Here is a 16061-nt window from a genome sequence, read left to right on the forward strand (position 1 = left end):
AATCTTAGATCTACCAACTACATATCAGGTGCTGTGAGCTATCTTAGGTATGATCTACCTTCCTTCTCGCAAGGGAAGTAGGCAGAGTGGAGATGGTGTCAAGTTTTATGCCCAGCAAGTCCAGAGCCTGATATATATATATGTGTGTGTGTGTGTGTGTGTGTGGGGGGGGGGGGGGGGGGGGGCGCGCGGGGGTCACAGCTGAGATTAAAATAAATTAAATACATAAATAAATAAATAATTGTGCTGGTCTTTTTAGGGATCCAAGAGATATCAAGAATAAGTATGAAAAAAATAGTGTACATTACCGTTTCGGCCCCCCTCAGCCTGGCTGTATTTATTTTTACTCTCAAGGCCCCACAGTAAAAGGTAAAGTTCTAATTTTTCCAGTGTCTTCACTGATAGCCTCCCTCCATTGGGATATTTTTAACCCATGTAAAAGGGATGGGGCGAGTTCAGATCACTCATACCCCTTTCCTGGTCTCTGCTGGTAAGCCACAATAAGTTGATTCACTTACTTGCATCTAACAGCTTTCTCATGCGCAAGTAGCTGATAGTCAGCCTCATAATGGAGGCCTTGTCAAGGTGTGCACTGACAGTATGAGGAAGAGGCAGCTGGTGAGCAAGTTCATAGAAGACCTCAGATTCCTTGCTTCTTCGGCATCTGGCTGCATCTCTAGACTTCTCCTTTCTGCGATCTGAACTAATCCTGTATGAATAAAATTTTAGATGATTAACATACATTGGAGGCAACGTTATCACAGCAAGACAAACCAATTCCTTCCGCCTTTATATCTAAGCTACTTGCTAGCTGGTATATTTGTTATGACATGTCTGAGTCTTTGTAGAAAGATTTAAAATATTCCATGTAAGGGCAGATACTATTCCATATCTGCACATGCATCTCTGACTTCCGGCACAGAAAATCCTCACAGACAAGATTAAACAAAAACGGATTATTAAAACCAAAATCCAGTTTAGACAATATGGATTGACAATACACACTGCAGCTTCAATGGAAAGATTCTGGGCATTTCTGAATGTGACCATTGCAAGATTAAACTGGCAAATGCAAAAAAAGATTTATAAACAAAGTTTGTTTAAAAAATAGTTTGTCTAGAAGTAGCATGCAGCATTCTTCTGAGAATATCAAATTACTGTGCTAGTGAAGTTTCACTACATTCAGTCATCAGCTTAATTTTAACATAGCAAAAGCACCTAAAGCACTCCCCTCTCTCCCTTTTCTCTATCATGATGGACAACACTGCTGCCCTACCTGTCAGAGTTTATAATCTTGGCTTTATAGTTGACTCAGCGTTTTTACCTATCTCTCCAGACCTTGTCTAAATCTTGCAGCTTCTTCCTCAATATATGCAAGACATGACCTTTTCTACTCACACTGCTGAACTCTTGTACAAGCCCTGATCAGCTCATGCCTCGATTATCGTGAACTCCTCTTCTCTGGCCTCAATGCCTCCAAACTTGCCCTATCCTTCAAGTTCAGTCAGAATACAGCTGCTAAAAGATATTTTTGGTTTGTTGCTCTGATTACATCACACACACACACTCTTTTTAATCCCCTCCATTAGTCCCTTGTCTTCTAATGCATTGGACACAAACTTCCTGTCCCTACTTACAAAGCGCTTCACAATTTAGCCCATCCCTTCCTATTTGACTTATTATCACAAGGTGGGCTCTGCCAAAGATGCCAGCCTCATTGCCTAATCCTTCTTTTCCTCCATCAAACATATCTATACTCTCTAACATCTTGGAGCCAATACCCTAGAGAGAAACAGGGAAGAGTCCAACTTTTTAAGAGTGCTTATTGGTGTCCTCAGGCACCTCCTTAGGAGCGTGATCTTGTCCTGTCTTTTAGTTGTGGGCCTCTGTTTCTAATCAATACTCCAAGATGTAGTAGGCACTGAGATGGTTGAAAGGGACTTCAAAATTTACTATGAAACCATCTGTTGCGACATTTGGACCCAAGAACAGGCTCCAAACAGAACGTTGTCCAGAAAAAGGTACACCTGTACACTCTTCATCCTGAGAAGTCACCAAGACAAGGACTTCTGTCAACACTCAAGGAGTGGATGACAGTCCAAAAAACAGCATGCTATATTGAAAATGATCGGTCCCATGAGTTAATTGCAAAAATCAGTTGTGCATTGGTGAACCAGCATAGTAAGATAGGCATCCTTCAAAGTAACTGATGGAAAGTAAGCCCCCTGGCAGATCACCACCACTATTGACTTCAATGTCTCCATCTTGAATCTAGTCCTCTGTCAACTTGTTCAAGCATTTTAAGTCCAGCATCACTCAGTCCTTCCTGGATCTCTTAGGCCAGAAACAAAAGTGAGCCATGGCTGGAGAAACATCTCGACCTTGAGAACTCTTATCGTGCCAATTCACAAAAGATTATCTATAGCCTTATGCATAGTTCACCTCTTCTCTGCTATCCTCAACTCTCCAGAAGGGAAAAAAGGACACGTTTAAATCTTCGAAAATTCTTTGATATACCTCTGTCAAACCACATCCAGGACCCATCTGTCAGATGTTGAGAGAAGCCAACTGCAATCGGAGAGCGTTTCTAGTGCTGGAATTTGCACTGAGGGAAGATTGGCTTCTCCTCTTTCCGGACTTAGACATGTTTCACCTGCTTTTGCTGTAGTCTCACCTTCATTACTTAGCCAGAGTAGCCATGAAAAGGATACTTAGACCTGTAATAAGACCAGCTTTTCCTTTCCCAGGTTTGGAACCAGGACGGTTCTGTAAGAACTTCTTTGATTTAATCGGAGGACTGTCACCACTTTGTCCAATGGCTCCCCAAATAACCAACCTATTGAAAATTTCAAAGCTGCTAACATGGTTTTGGCCACCACTGTATCCTGTACTGAACCAGGCAAAGCTACGTAACAGCTGCATGGACATGTCCTTTTGTTTCTAACTGGATTGCGGGGTGAAAATGGCTTCCATAAGGCTGACTCACACCTTGTTTATCACTCTCTTTTAACTAAAGAGGCCTCTTTGGCCCTCCATACCACCTGCTTATTCCTCTATATCTGAGCTCATCCTCTCAGCCCTCCAGGGCTGGCTGTATGGGGCGTGGTCAACCCAAAACAAGCAGGATTTCATTCGTCCTGCAAATGTGGCATGGCTGTCCTCCAGCATGAGCAGGGTCCTGTTAGTCTGGCAGTTGTGGCATGACTGAGCACAGCGTAAGTAGGGTCCAATCAGACCATGCATTTGGTGCCTTTTCTGCCAGCTTTTCTATTCCTCTGGTTAATTATGAGGTGCAAACAAACAAACAACAAACAACAATCATGATTAGTTATTTACTGCTTATTCTTTTCTCCAGACATTTGGACAAACGGGGATTTAATGCATGATTTCAGGAACTAGAGTCATTCTATGAAATATCGTAAATCGTTTCCTGTAGTCAACTGTTTCCATTTCACCATTCTCAGACAAAATCACAACTGCCCTTTTAACTAATGGCTTGGATATATTGGTTCAGAACAGTAAAACTTGAATTTGTTTCAGCTCGAGATGCTAGGCTCTTTGAACTTCCCTCCTCTAATTTCTGTTGCAGAATTTTTCAGTTGAAGTTAGATTCCTTCAGACTAGAGGGATGAAAGAAACTACTTCTCCTTTCATGTATTTATTGAGGAAGGCAGACCATTCTTTGTGTTCTTTTCCTTGTGAAAGTCAGGATGGCAATATGGTCTACTGTTTAAGAGAACATCTTCCTTCTATGGTCATTACATCAGGTTCCATTCTGCTGCTAACAATTTTTCTTTTTTGTTACCATCTTCAAATATGGCCTGAAGATTCCAAGTTCATACTAGTGCTTTTCTGTTTCAGCACAGCACGAGGCATTAAAATTTTTCCTAAGAGCTCCTACAGTCCTATTGTCGTAAAAAGGAAAAATTAGAAATTGTATCTTCAGCTACAAATTCACCACTGGGCAAGCTTATTTACCTACTGAAAGAAACTGTGGAGAGAACAACAGATGAAGGATTGGTTACCTTTATGGGTCCAGTAAGCTAAAACATTGCACCTGTTCAGGCCAGAGGAAAAGTAATGTGCATTCTTGAATACGTTTCCTTCACATTCGTAGAGCAACAAGCATTCATTTCGGTTTTGTATTTCTGCTGATAGAATGCAGAAGCAAAAGAAACCTAAAGCTGGTTGTGTATCATAACTCAGAGTAATGATTTTAATGGATGTCTTAAATTAATAATCTAACACTGAGATATGTATGTATAATATCTGAGTAAATGTCAACTGAGTTCCAAATGTAAACTATGAGCTACACAGACTCAAGAGCAGTTTACACAGTTAACCGCTGGGACCACTGCAATTTAACATTGGATTAACATATTACACAGGTTCCCACTGCCTCAAAATAAGATTTTTTTTTAAATCGGAGAGCTGGGTTTAAATAAGGTAAGCTCTGTAGCAACAACTCATGTTTGCAAACTAGTATTTATCCCAGCATGTGCATTGTTCTTATTTACCACTACAAATGGAAGAAGTTATACATATCCTGTAAAAGTTAGGATGTGGCAGAATATTCTATTTGTTTTGCTCATTTGCCACGTAGTTTCATGCATCTACTTTTATAAATTAAGCAACACCTTGTTTTTCTATTCCATCTCAATTTAATGTTTTTACCTAAACAAATACAGCTGTACTAAACACATTCTGTACCTTACTTGTACTTTACACCCTTTGCCATAGACAGTAGGCTGGTTTACTGCTTCTTTTTGTTCTGGATAGTTTTTTTCTGGTTGAAGTACTGCTGCTGTCCCATCTCCTATCTTACCCACGGGGGGGGGGGGGGGGGGGGGGGGGGGGGGGGGGGGGGAAATCAGCCAGAAAAGATCACCCTTTATCTTAGGTTTCAGAGTAGCAGCCGTGTTAGTCTGTATCCGCAAAAAGAAGAACAGGAGTACTTGTGGCACCTTAGAGACTAACAAATTTATTAGAGAATAAGCTTTCGTGGACTACAGCCCACTTCCGAAGCATCCGAAGAAGTGGGCTGTAGTCCACGAAAACTTATGCTCTAATAAATTTGTTAGTCTCTAAGGTGCCACAAGTACTCCTGTTCTCCTTTATCTTAGCCTTTTCCACAATGCTTTGAGCAGCTACAGACTTGTTTCACCAGCCCACTGAGGAATTTGGCTGTCCCCATTTCTGGGAGCTCCTAACTCATGCGAAAACTGGGTAACAATTATTTTTCTCCTTCTTCTCAATGTCTATTCTTGACTACACAGTTTGACTTTATTCCCAATTTCTGCAGCATTATACAGTATCACCCCCAAAGTGCTTGTGCAAGGAGACTTCACCCTGTTTCCCTATCAGGAGGATATCATCAGTCTGGTGATCAACTAGCCAATAGAGTCATAGATGTCAGTGCCAAAAAAGGACCATTGTGTTCATATCATCTGATCTCTGTCATAACACAATCCACGGAGTAATTCCTACACCTACACCAAACTTCTGCTTGAAGTACATACAGCCTGTCTTTTAGAAAAACACTTTGTATCTCAGAGATAAAGACTTCAAGTGATGGAGAATCCACTACATCCATAATTAAATTAATCAGCCTTTACATAAAGCTACATGCAAAAGGAAACTGGTTAGGCCCTTGCCTTCACACAAAAGTGGCACTGGTTTAACAAAACGGTTTCAAATGATTTGCTTAAAACCGTGAAAAGTCTGCATAGGCAGACTTAAATCTGGCTTATATTTAGCTTAAATCAATTCCTTACAGACTTAAGCTAAACCAATAAGCCAGGTGTAAACCGATTTTAGTCAAACCCGTGCAACTAGACATGGCCTAGAACTGCCAAGGCCAAGTCCACCTGCCACAAAAGCCCACTGTGGAGAGCTTGACTCAAATTCCCCTCCTGCCCCTTGACTCAGACACCCCACACCCACATAACCTGCACCTATATTTTAAAAGATATTGCCAAAACAGTAACCCACAGGACTACTATCCAATAAAAACAATTTGTTTACTCTTATCTAATCTAAAGGATCTGGGCGTAGGAAGAAAAGATTTACCACAAAACATTTAGAAATGTAATGGAAAAGTCCTCTCCCACTTAGTTGCGCATATATCGATCTCCTTGTGACATTTAATTTCCTGCCCTATCTGAAAATCCGAGGGGGAAGGGGAAAGAGACCATTACTATTAATGTAACATCTCACGTGGCTAGATATACTAATTATTTTGGACTTTTAAGCAAAAAGACACATAACTTTTGTATCACTACATGCCATTTTGTCATTCCCCAATAACTAGGTTTAACCCCAGCCACCTCACAAGAAGTTTTCAGTACAATTAGGTTTCCAAGAATCCATAGGCTGCCCTCAGATTCTAGTTCTAAATCACCGATACACATCATGATCTCTAACTGAAGAAATAAAATAATCCAGGCAACAATAAAACCTGATATTATAACTAGCGCTGTCGATTAATCGCAGTTAACTCGTGCAATTAACTAAAAAAAAAAAAACCCCAATCACGATTAATAGCATTATTAAACAATAAAATACCAATTGAAGTTTATTAAATATTTTGGATGTTTTTCTACATTTTCAAATATACTGATTTCAATTACAACACAGAATACGAAGTGTAGAGTGCTCACTTTATATTATTTTTTATTACAAATATTTTCACTATAAAAATGATAAAAATAGTATTTTTCAATTCACCTCATACAAATACTGTAGGCAATCTCTTTATCGTGAAAGTGTAACTTACAAATGTAGATTTTTTGTTTGTTTACACAACTGCACTCAAACAAAACAATGTAAAACTTTAGAACCTACAAGTCCACTCAGTCCTACTTCTTGTTCAGCCAATCGCTCAGACAAACAAGTTTGTTTACATTTACGGGAGATAATGCTGCCTGCTTCTTATTAACAATGTCACCTGAAAGTGAGAACGGATGTTTGCATGGCACTTTTGTAGCCGGCGTTGCAAGATATTTACATGCTAGATATGCTAAACATTCGTATGCCCCTTCATACTTCGGCCACTATTCCAGAGGACATGCTTCCATGCTGATGAGGCTTGTTAAAAAAAATAACGTGTTAATTAAATTTGTGACTGAACTCCTTGGGGGAGAATTATATGTCTCCTGTTCTGTTTTACCTGCATTCTGCCATATATTTCATGTTATAGCAGTCTCGAACATGTGCTGGGTCATCATCCATTTTAAGAACACTTTCATAGCAGATTTGACAAAACGCAAATAAGGTACTAATGTGAAATTTCTAAAAAATAGCTACAGCACTTGACTCAAGGTTTAAGAATCTGAAGTGCTCTTTTAAAACTTCACTTTCAGAAGTTTTAAAAGAGCAACACTCAGATGAGGAAACTACAGAACCCGAACCACCAAAAAAGGAAAAATCAACCTTCTGCTGATGGCATTTGTCTCAGATGATGAAAATGAAGATGTGTCGTTTTGCACTACTTTGAATTGTTATCGAGCAGAACCCGTCATCAGCATTGACTCATGTCCTCTGGAATGGTGGTTGAAGCATGAAGGGACATATGAATCTTTAGTGCATCTGGCACGTAAATATTTTGCAATGCCAGCTACAACAGTGCCATGCTAATGCCTGATCTCACTTTCAGGTGACACAGACTAACATCGCCTGCAAATTGTATCCAAACTTATTTGAGCAATTGATTCAACAAGAAATAGGACTGAGTGGACTTGTAGTTTTACATTGTTTTGTTTTAGAGTGCAGTTTTGTTTTGTTTTTTTTACATAATTCTACATTTGTAAGTTCAACTTTCATGATGAAGAGATTGCACTACAGTACTTGGTGAATTTTTTTACAGTGCAAGTAATTGTAATAAAAAATAAATACAAAGTGAGCATTGAACACTTTGTATTTTGTGTTGTAACTGAAATCAATATATTTAAAAATGTAGAAGACATCCAAAAATATTTAAATGAATGGTATTCTATTATTGTTTAACAGCGCCATTAATCGCAAGTAGCTTTTTTAATCACTTGACAGCCCTACTTATAAAGTCAAGAGTTATGCTGGCAGTAAATTGTTTGAGGTAACATTTAAAACATCTCAGTTAAATATAAATCTGATCTTAAGAAACTGAGCTGAAGTTTTCTGGATTTTGTGAAGAGCATATCAAGTGTCTCTCTCACTTCATTGAAAATCTTTGTTTAAATTGTAAGAACTACACTTACTGACAAGTACTTTGCTCACCAGCTAATTACTTCTAGTAACTGAAAATAAGTATTATGATTTAGCAAATAAATTTTCCTACTTTTCATCGGCACTTTTCCTGCAAAGGCTGTGACGAAGTGGGGGGAAAACACCCCCAGTTTCTGAAGAATTAAAAGTTTTCATTCAAAAAACTAAGGCCATGAGCATAACACTTGGGTGACTAATTTTAGGCACTGAAGTCAAACTCTGCCATCTCCCGCCCCCCAAGTTTCTACAATATAAGAAATCTGACCCAAACTTCTATTACTTATGATTTTGAAGACAATCATCCAGATGAAAGCCAACATAGTTGTCTTCGTGAATGTGCAAGTAGAGAGAACTGCCTCTATTCACATAGATGGGAGGGGTTAATGACCATAGATGGCCAAGGTTTTGATCAGGATTTGCTGCAGCATTGTTAAGGAATTCAAGAGAGGTGGGCATTGACAAAACAACATGGCTCTTCAGACAGTGAGAGTTGCATTGGAAAAAGTGAAGTGCGAGCAGATGGACATTAACTTGCCATATCTTATTATGTATGCTTCTGGACCAAAGCACTTGAGCATGATGCTGAGTTGTTCCCAGTTTACGTGGACTGTAGTAGATCTGATCAGGATGACAGTAGCACCTTGCCAAAAAGCCATGCAGGATGCTGAAGTCAGCAAGAATGACTCTGGCAAATTATCCTGGTTGGTGGCATGAGCAGAATGCCTAAGGGGCAGCAGACTGTGCAGGATCTGCTTGACGGTGCTCCTAGCAAAGCAGTTAATCCCAATAAAACTGATGCTATTGGTGCCGCAATTCAAGACTGGTGATATCACCAACGTGCTGCTGGTGGAAGTGACTCCCCTGTTCCTGGGAATCAAGATGGTGGAAGGTGTCTTCGCTCAGCTCATCAACAGGAACACAATGGTTCCAACCCAAGAAAAGCCAGGTGTTTTATATAGTAGCCTGCTGACAACATACTTCTTGGGCAATTCACTCTGGTAGGAATTTCCACAGTTCAACATGGAGTGCCCCAGACTGAAGTCACTTTTGACACCGATGCTAACAGCACTGTTCACATTTCAGCAAAGGATAAAGGGACAGGACGCGAACAGCAAATTGTGATCCAGTCTTGTGGTGACATCAGCAAAGATGGCACTCAGAACATGGTGAAGAATGCAGAGAAATATTCAGAGAAAGACAGACGAAGAAAGTAACGTGTCAAAGCTGTGAAGATAACAGAAGGCATCATCCAAGATAGAGGAGTTTAAGGATCAGCTGCCAGCAGATGAGTGCAACAAACTGAGGGAAGAAATTGCAAAAACGAGAGAGCTGTTGGCTCATAAAGATGCTGAAACAGGAGAAAACATTAGACAGACAACATCCATCTTATAGTAAGCTTCTCCCAAGCTCTTTGGAATAGCATACAAAAAGATGGCACCAGAGCAAGAGGGTTCTGGTGGAAGTTCTGGGGATCCGAAGAAAAAGAAACAGTAAAATATCACTGCTGTGCACAGACTGGAGCAGGAAGAGGGTGAAAGTTCTGAAGCTTGGAAGCAAAGGGACCATCCTAAGCTGAAATGGGCAGAATTCAGTCTGGTCTTTGCAGTATTCTATATACAATTTCTTTAGTGTATAAATGTAATGATTTGTCTACTAGATAAATCTTCATTTAATGAAAGTTAATTCATGAAAGAAAGTTCTAAAGTTTCGGTCTTGTGGTATTTTCAGTTGAGCAACCAGGGGATTCACTCATCATTTACTCCTAACACTTGACACAACAGTGTACTAAATTAGGCCAAAGGTTTGAAACCACGTCACAAATCATGGTGCAGGGACAGGAGTCCTGATGAAGCCTGAAACAGAACAACAGCCCTATGGATCCTCTTTGTGGAGCTAAGCACTTGTGGTCTGATTTGTAGTACATCCTGGGTTCAGCAGTGGCTGGGTCAGCTACATTGCCAGACAACATTAAAGCTGCAGCTAACTTAGTATTCTTGTACCAAAGGAGAATGCGTTACTTTAATTTGGCTTTAACTTTATTCCTTATTTATAAGGGCACATTGAAGTTACATGCATTGCTTGTCTAAGCTTTCTGCTCCATCCTAGTCTGCTTTCTGCTTATTGTAAAAACTTCCCTGATGAAAGTGTTCTCACTGGAATCACACACTTTAAGGTCAGATAGGACCATTATGATCGTCTAGTCTGATCTCCTGCACAACACAGGACACAGAATCTCACTCACCCACTCCTGTATCAAACCCCTAACCTATGTGTGAGCTACTGAAGTCCTCAAATCATGGAAAAAAATCACTAAGTTTCCCCTCCACAAATGAATACATGCATCCACCCATTCCTTTCTTCACCTCTGCCCTCTCAATACCATGCATGCGCGCACACACACACACACACACACACACACACACAAAACCTATCCCCTGCCAGTGCAGTGTAAGTCTTCTGGCTAATTACCTACTGGATGATGGTAAAAGTTAGGCAGAGTTGAATTGAACCTTTAATTAATTTGTTTCTCTTTGTTAACACAAGAAATCATATACAAATGCACTGTTATTGTGGTAAGCAGTACTCTAACAACTTGTTTTATCTGTTACTAGTTTTCAGTCTTGCAAAATTTCCTAAAATGACTTTGTATTTAGGAATGAAATCAACCTTAAAAGCTGCAATTGGTTCAGAACACAGTAGCCAATTTAGGAACCTAGACCAACAGAACCAGCTTAATCTCAGTGTTCCACTTTTCTCTGGCTCCCAGTGAATATGGAGCCATGTTTTATATTTCTGTAGTCCTATGCAAAGCCCTCCATAGGACTGAGCCAACTTAGCTGGGGACAACCTCACACTGCCTGACCACAACCTTCTTCAACAAATGTTTCACAGGAACAACAGATTGTGAAACTTCCGAGAGTAGAAAATAGAGCTTTCTTGGCAAACAGCCCATAAATCTGGCATTCCCAAAAGACAGCGAGATTACTTCAAAGCTCTGTGCCGTCAGAATAAAATGCAAAGCTCTTTGACCTAACCTTTCCACAATAACATCCCCATAAAGCCCAGTTTTTGTAGACTCGAGGCGGGAGGAAATAAAAGGACACCATTATATTTGTGTTCATTTCATAAGTTCATGATGTACTCTGCTTACCATAGTGAACCTGGATGGAATTAAGGAGGAAGGAATTCAAATCAGTAAAGATAATAGTCTAGTGAAAACACTATTCTTTTAAACTTACATAAAATTATTCAGATTCTGGACTTCTTTGACATTACAGTCCCCTCCCATAATGTTCACATCAACAAAAGCTCACTGTGATTTAATATTTGGGAACGAAACCAATAACAGTCCACTTTCCTCAAGGATATTAAAAAAACCCATGTATTTTAGAAAATGAATGCAAAGCTCTACTCAAACCAAGGATTTAAAAATCTTATGGTGTTTACAAATAAAATATCCTCCCAGAGGTCATATTTTTCCTTACACTGTGTCAGAACAATCTTATCTGATATGGGAAAAGGAAATTTCAGATTTTATTCTTGGTTATGAATTTTAATAAGGCTGGATTTTAAATAGTTCTATTTAAACTCAGGAAGTTCTTTTGGTGTCCTTTGTAGGGTTTTCCCATTAGCTGCAACACAGCTGCAGATCCCCAACAATTAGTTTCACCATGCTTTCCACTGAGTGGAGTAACCTCTGCTCCAAGAAATGCCAGTCTCCAACGCATAGACCAACAACAAGGTGTTTCTAGCTTTCCCAGTGCAATTAGTTAGAAAGATTTTTCTTTCCTTCCTCAAATGGACTGACTGACTGACCGACTTACTTTCTTGAAGGTCTGGTATACTCTCATACAGTTATCAGTATAAATGTGTGCCACCCCTTCAGCTTCAGGGTCTAGGTTTACTGTTTCTTGGTCAGACATGAAATTTCTTCCGCGTTTACATCAATAGTGTCTCAGTCTTTTCCAACATGGATGTCTTTTACTCACTGCTTCTGTGGTTTATATCCTATGTAAATGGTTTTCTGAGCTGATATTATTAGACCTCCAGTGTAACAAGTGCACTGGTTTCTGAGTTTGACATCATCTTGCTCAGTCTGTGTTACTGGATCATTGTGATCTGGTGTTCTCAGTCTGATAGTGCACCTGCCTCTTCTCTTCTACTCTCTCCCCTTTTTTCCCCTCTATCAACTGCTAGTCTACAGAATTCACTGTAGCATGATCTATAGCAGGGGTTCTCAAACTGGGGTCAGGACCCCTCAAGGGGTCACAAGATTATTACATGTGGGGGGTGTCGTGAGCTGTCAGCCTCCACCCCAAACCCCACTTTGCCTCCAGAATTTATAATGGTGTTAAATATACAAAAAAAGTGTTTTTAATTTAGAAGGGGGGGTTCACACTCAGAGGCTTGCTATGTGAAAGGGGTCACTAGTACAAAAGTTTGAGAACCACTGATCGATAGCTCTCTGCTACATCCTGATCTCAGTTTAAACTCACTTCCGCAATACACAAACCTATGCTAATCCAGTCTCCAATATGATGAATACTGCTCTATGAATTACCACTCAGACCAGCAGGAAGTTTAAAGAATTATTGTTACAAGTCATATATTTCACATTGACCTTCAGGACTGGACATTTAATAGAGGGGCCCAAGATCCAATGGCAAAAATACAAAAATTTGAAGGCCATGTCACTGAAGATTTAAGAGAACTATTAACCTCAGAATCTAGCATAATATATACAGGTATGTAGATACCTATCCATTTGCAAATACAAATGCTGTAATTTTGTTACTACATTTTTTCACTTCAGATGGGCTCCAGAAACAGTATATTTTTGCTTTCAAGTGTAGAATTTTAGTTGAAAATCCCATTCTGGAAGATTCACTTCACAGCAGTTCAACAACAGGTAGCCTTTGCTGACCAGTCAAAAGGTTACTCTTCTTACTATCTTCCTGACAGAAAGATGTCTAGTCAACTCCATTTTCACTTTTTTAGGGAAGCTCAGAAAGCAACACATTTTACAATTATCTACACAACACTTAGTTACCCCCTTACAGAATTAAGGACCTCCCTCCTACATTTTGAAGGTGGATTTGTTCAGAAGTGACTTTTAAATAAAAGTTTTAATGAATGGGTGAAATCTGTATACCCCAAGGTGACAGTGACCAAAAATACGAAAGTTGGAAGTGACAGGGGAAGAATATTGCTAATTCAATTCTTGGAGGGTAAGGGAAGAGGGAGGAATCTAAACTCACTATCATTCAGATGATATTAAATATATAATATTTAAGTATATAATATTAAAAAAGCAAACAATGTCTCTGCTCTCCTAAATTATGAATCAGTTGCAGTGTCACAAAGTTCCCGCCATGGCCTTTGCACGCTGTTATTCAGGACAGTAGTGTCTAAAAGCCCCAAAGATGGGGGCCCTATTGTGCCCACAGGTGCCGCCCCCGCAGCTCCCACTGGCCACGGTTCCTGGCCAATGGGAACGGCGGAGCCAGCACTCAGGGCAGGGGCATCGTGCAGAGCCGCCTAGCCGCACCTCTGCCTAGGACCAGCAGGACATATTGCCGCTTGCGGGGAGCCACCTGAGGTGAGTGCCACCTAGATCTGGCACCCCACACCCTTCTCCCATGCTGAACCCCTGCCCCAAGCCCCCTCCCATATCTGAACTTCCTCCTAGACCCCATACCCCACAACCCATCCTGCACTCTGAACCCCTCATGCCTGTTCCTCCACCTAGGAGCAGCAGGGACATGTCGCTGCTTCCGGGGAGCCGTGTGGTGCCAGGTAGAGAGCCTGTTGGTCCTGCACCAATTGGACTATAAACCGGACTTTCAATGAATATCAGAAATGCCGGTTTATAGAGCTTTCTGGTTGGTAAAGTGCCAGATAACACAGCTTTTACTGTAATTAGTCATTGCCTCTTGTTTTTCATATTTTTGGAAAGGAGCTGCAGATGTAGGCTTTATAGATGTGAGGTTTTTTGTTTTTTTAAAAGGAGAAGTGAAGCCACATGTGGCTTGACAGTACAAGTCCATACATTCAAATGAGCATGAAAATTAAAATGCCAAACACAAAATATAAAGGCCTTTAAGAAACATTTTGCCTTTTCAGTTTACTAGTAAGTTTATCCTGGGATGTGAGTTGCATAAAGAAATTTCTGAAGATGAGATGTCCTGGGTTCTTAAAACTTTCTTTTCCCTCTTGAAATGTAAAAATATCCCATATAAAGAAAGCTAGTCTGATTTTAATTAGGAGTACAATGAAACATGGATTCTAAAAAGCAGATGTCATCTGTGTTTGCTAGGTACTACTATGACAATCACATCAGTGTTGAAACTGTTGAAAAGGGCATGTTTAATAAAAGTTAATGACTTGTTAAAACCTCCCAGAGTTGTAATACAAAACAGTTTTATTGTATTGTAAGCACCAAGTGTTGCAGCTTGCTCAGTTTTTCATTTGAGCTCCTGTTCAATGCAATGCAAGTTACAAGTTTCAAGTTTATTTACTTTGCAGATTTTTCCTTAAATGTTTAGTAAATATACATTCATATACTACTATTTAAAATATTTTGCTCATTTCTATCTCTCTACTCCAAATGCTCCATGTTGTGTCCAAACTAAAATCTTGGACTGTCTCTCTGACATGTTTTCATGGATGTCTAGCCATCAATTCAAGCTCAACATGGCTAAAATAGAGCTCTTAAACTCTCCCTGCTCTCTCTTTTCTCACTGACCATGGAAAACACCATCAACTTGCCTGTCACTCAAGCCCATAACCTCGGTGTCATTGTTGAGTTGGAACCCTCACGCATAGATCACCACATCCAGGCTATGTCCCAAGTCTTGCAGAGTCTTTCTGCATAATATACCTCTACCCCGCATTAACGCTGTCCTCGGGAGCCAAAAAATCTTACCATGTTATAGGTGAAACCGCACTATATCGAACTTGCTTTGATCTGCCGGAGTGCGCAGCTCCGCCCCTCCCCCCCGGGGTAACTGCTTTACCGCGTTATATCTGAATTCATGTTATATTGGGGTAGAGGTGTATCTCTAAGATACACCCTTTCCTATCCATCCACACAGCTGAAACTCTCGTCCAGACTCCCATCTAGCATCTCAGTTACTACAACATCCTTTTCTCTGGCCTTGACAAATGCAATTTTGCCCATCCATTCAGAATTCTGCTGCAGAGAACATTTTCCTGTCCCTTTACTTTGACCATCTCCCCCAGCTTTGCATCCATCCACTGGCTCCCCCTTCTCTAGGTGTATTAAACAATCAACTCCTCCCACTTTTGATCCGCCCATGATGCCAGCCTTCACCACCCACTTGATAAATTTTCAAGCAAGCACCTTTGTGCTTTCTCCAATGCTAACCCTCAGATTTCAGAGGAGCACTTCATAAATATCTGCAAAACTAACTCAAAACTTCTTCATACCCTGCTCTGCCATGACTCCTACAAAAACGTCACAACAATTAGGCTATGGTGGCTGAGACCGCAGCCTCTCACTGTTTTCTTGCACTCCTCCATCAATTTGCCTCTGTATCCATCTGTTGTCTCTTGTCTGATACTTACGGTAGATTGTAAATTCTTTGGGGGCAAGGATTATCTTTTTGCTCTGTTGCTACTTCACCTAGCACAATGTGGTCCTGGGCCATGACTGGGACTCCTAGGAGTTACAATACATACATAATAAATAATTAATAGCTATTATCTGTAGGATGAAAACATGAAGCCACACGTGGCCAAATGTTATAAATCTTCACGAGGTTTGAAATAAATCTAGTCAGTTTGCAATATAAATCAAG

General features: G+C 40.2%; 1 protein-coding gene across 2 annotated transcripts in view; it reads right to left on the reverse strand.

Annotated features, from left to right (window-relative positions):
- The window catches only part of HIF1A (hypoxia inducible factor 1 subunit alpha), a 44831-nt gene that overhangs the window by 19802 nt on the left and 8968 nt on the right, over positions 1-16061 (reverse strand). The window contains exons 1-2 of one of the 2 annotated variants that reach the window (XM_054025615.1): positions 15829-15922; positions 519-709 (exon numbers count right to left, since the gene is read on the reverse strand). In XM_054025615.1, the coding sequence (XP_053881590.1) occupies positions 519-709; positions 15829-15911 (274 nt within the window). In that variant the 5' untranslated portion in view covers positions 15912-15922. Of the gene's footprint in view, positions 1-518; positions 710-15828; positions 15923-16061 lie in introns of those variants that run through there. The other variant, XM_054025616.1, reaches the window with a different exon arrangement.

Source organism: Malaclemys terrapin, chromosome 4 (assembly GCF_027887155.1).
Source record: "Malaclemys terrapin pileata isolate rMalTer1 chromosome 4, rMalTer1.hap1, whole genome shotgun sequence".
NCBI classification, from domain to species: domain Eukaryota; kingdom Metazoa; phylum Chordata; order Testudines; family Emydidae; genus Malaclemys; species Malaclemys terrapin.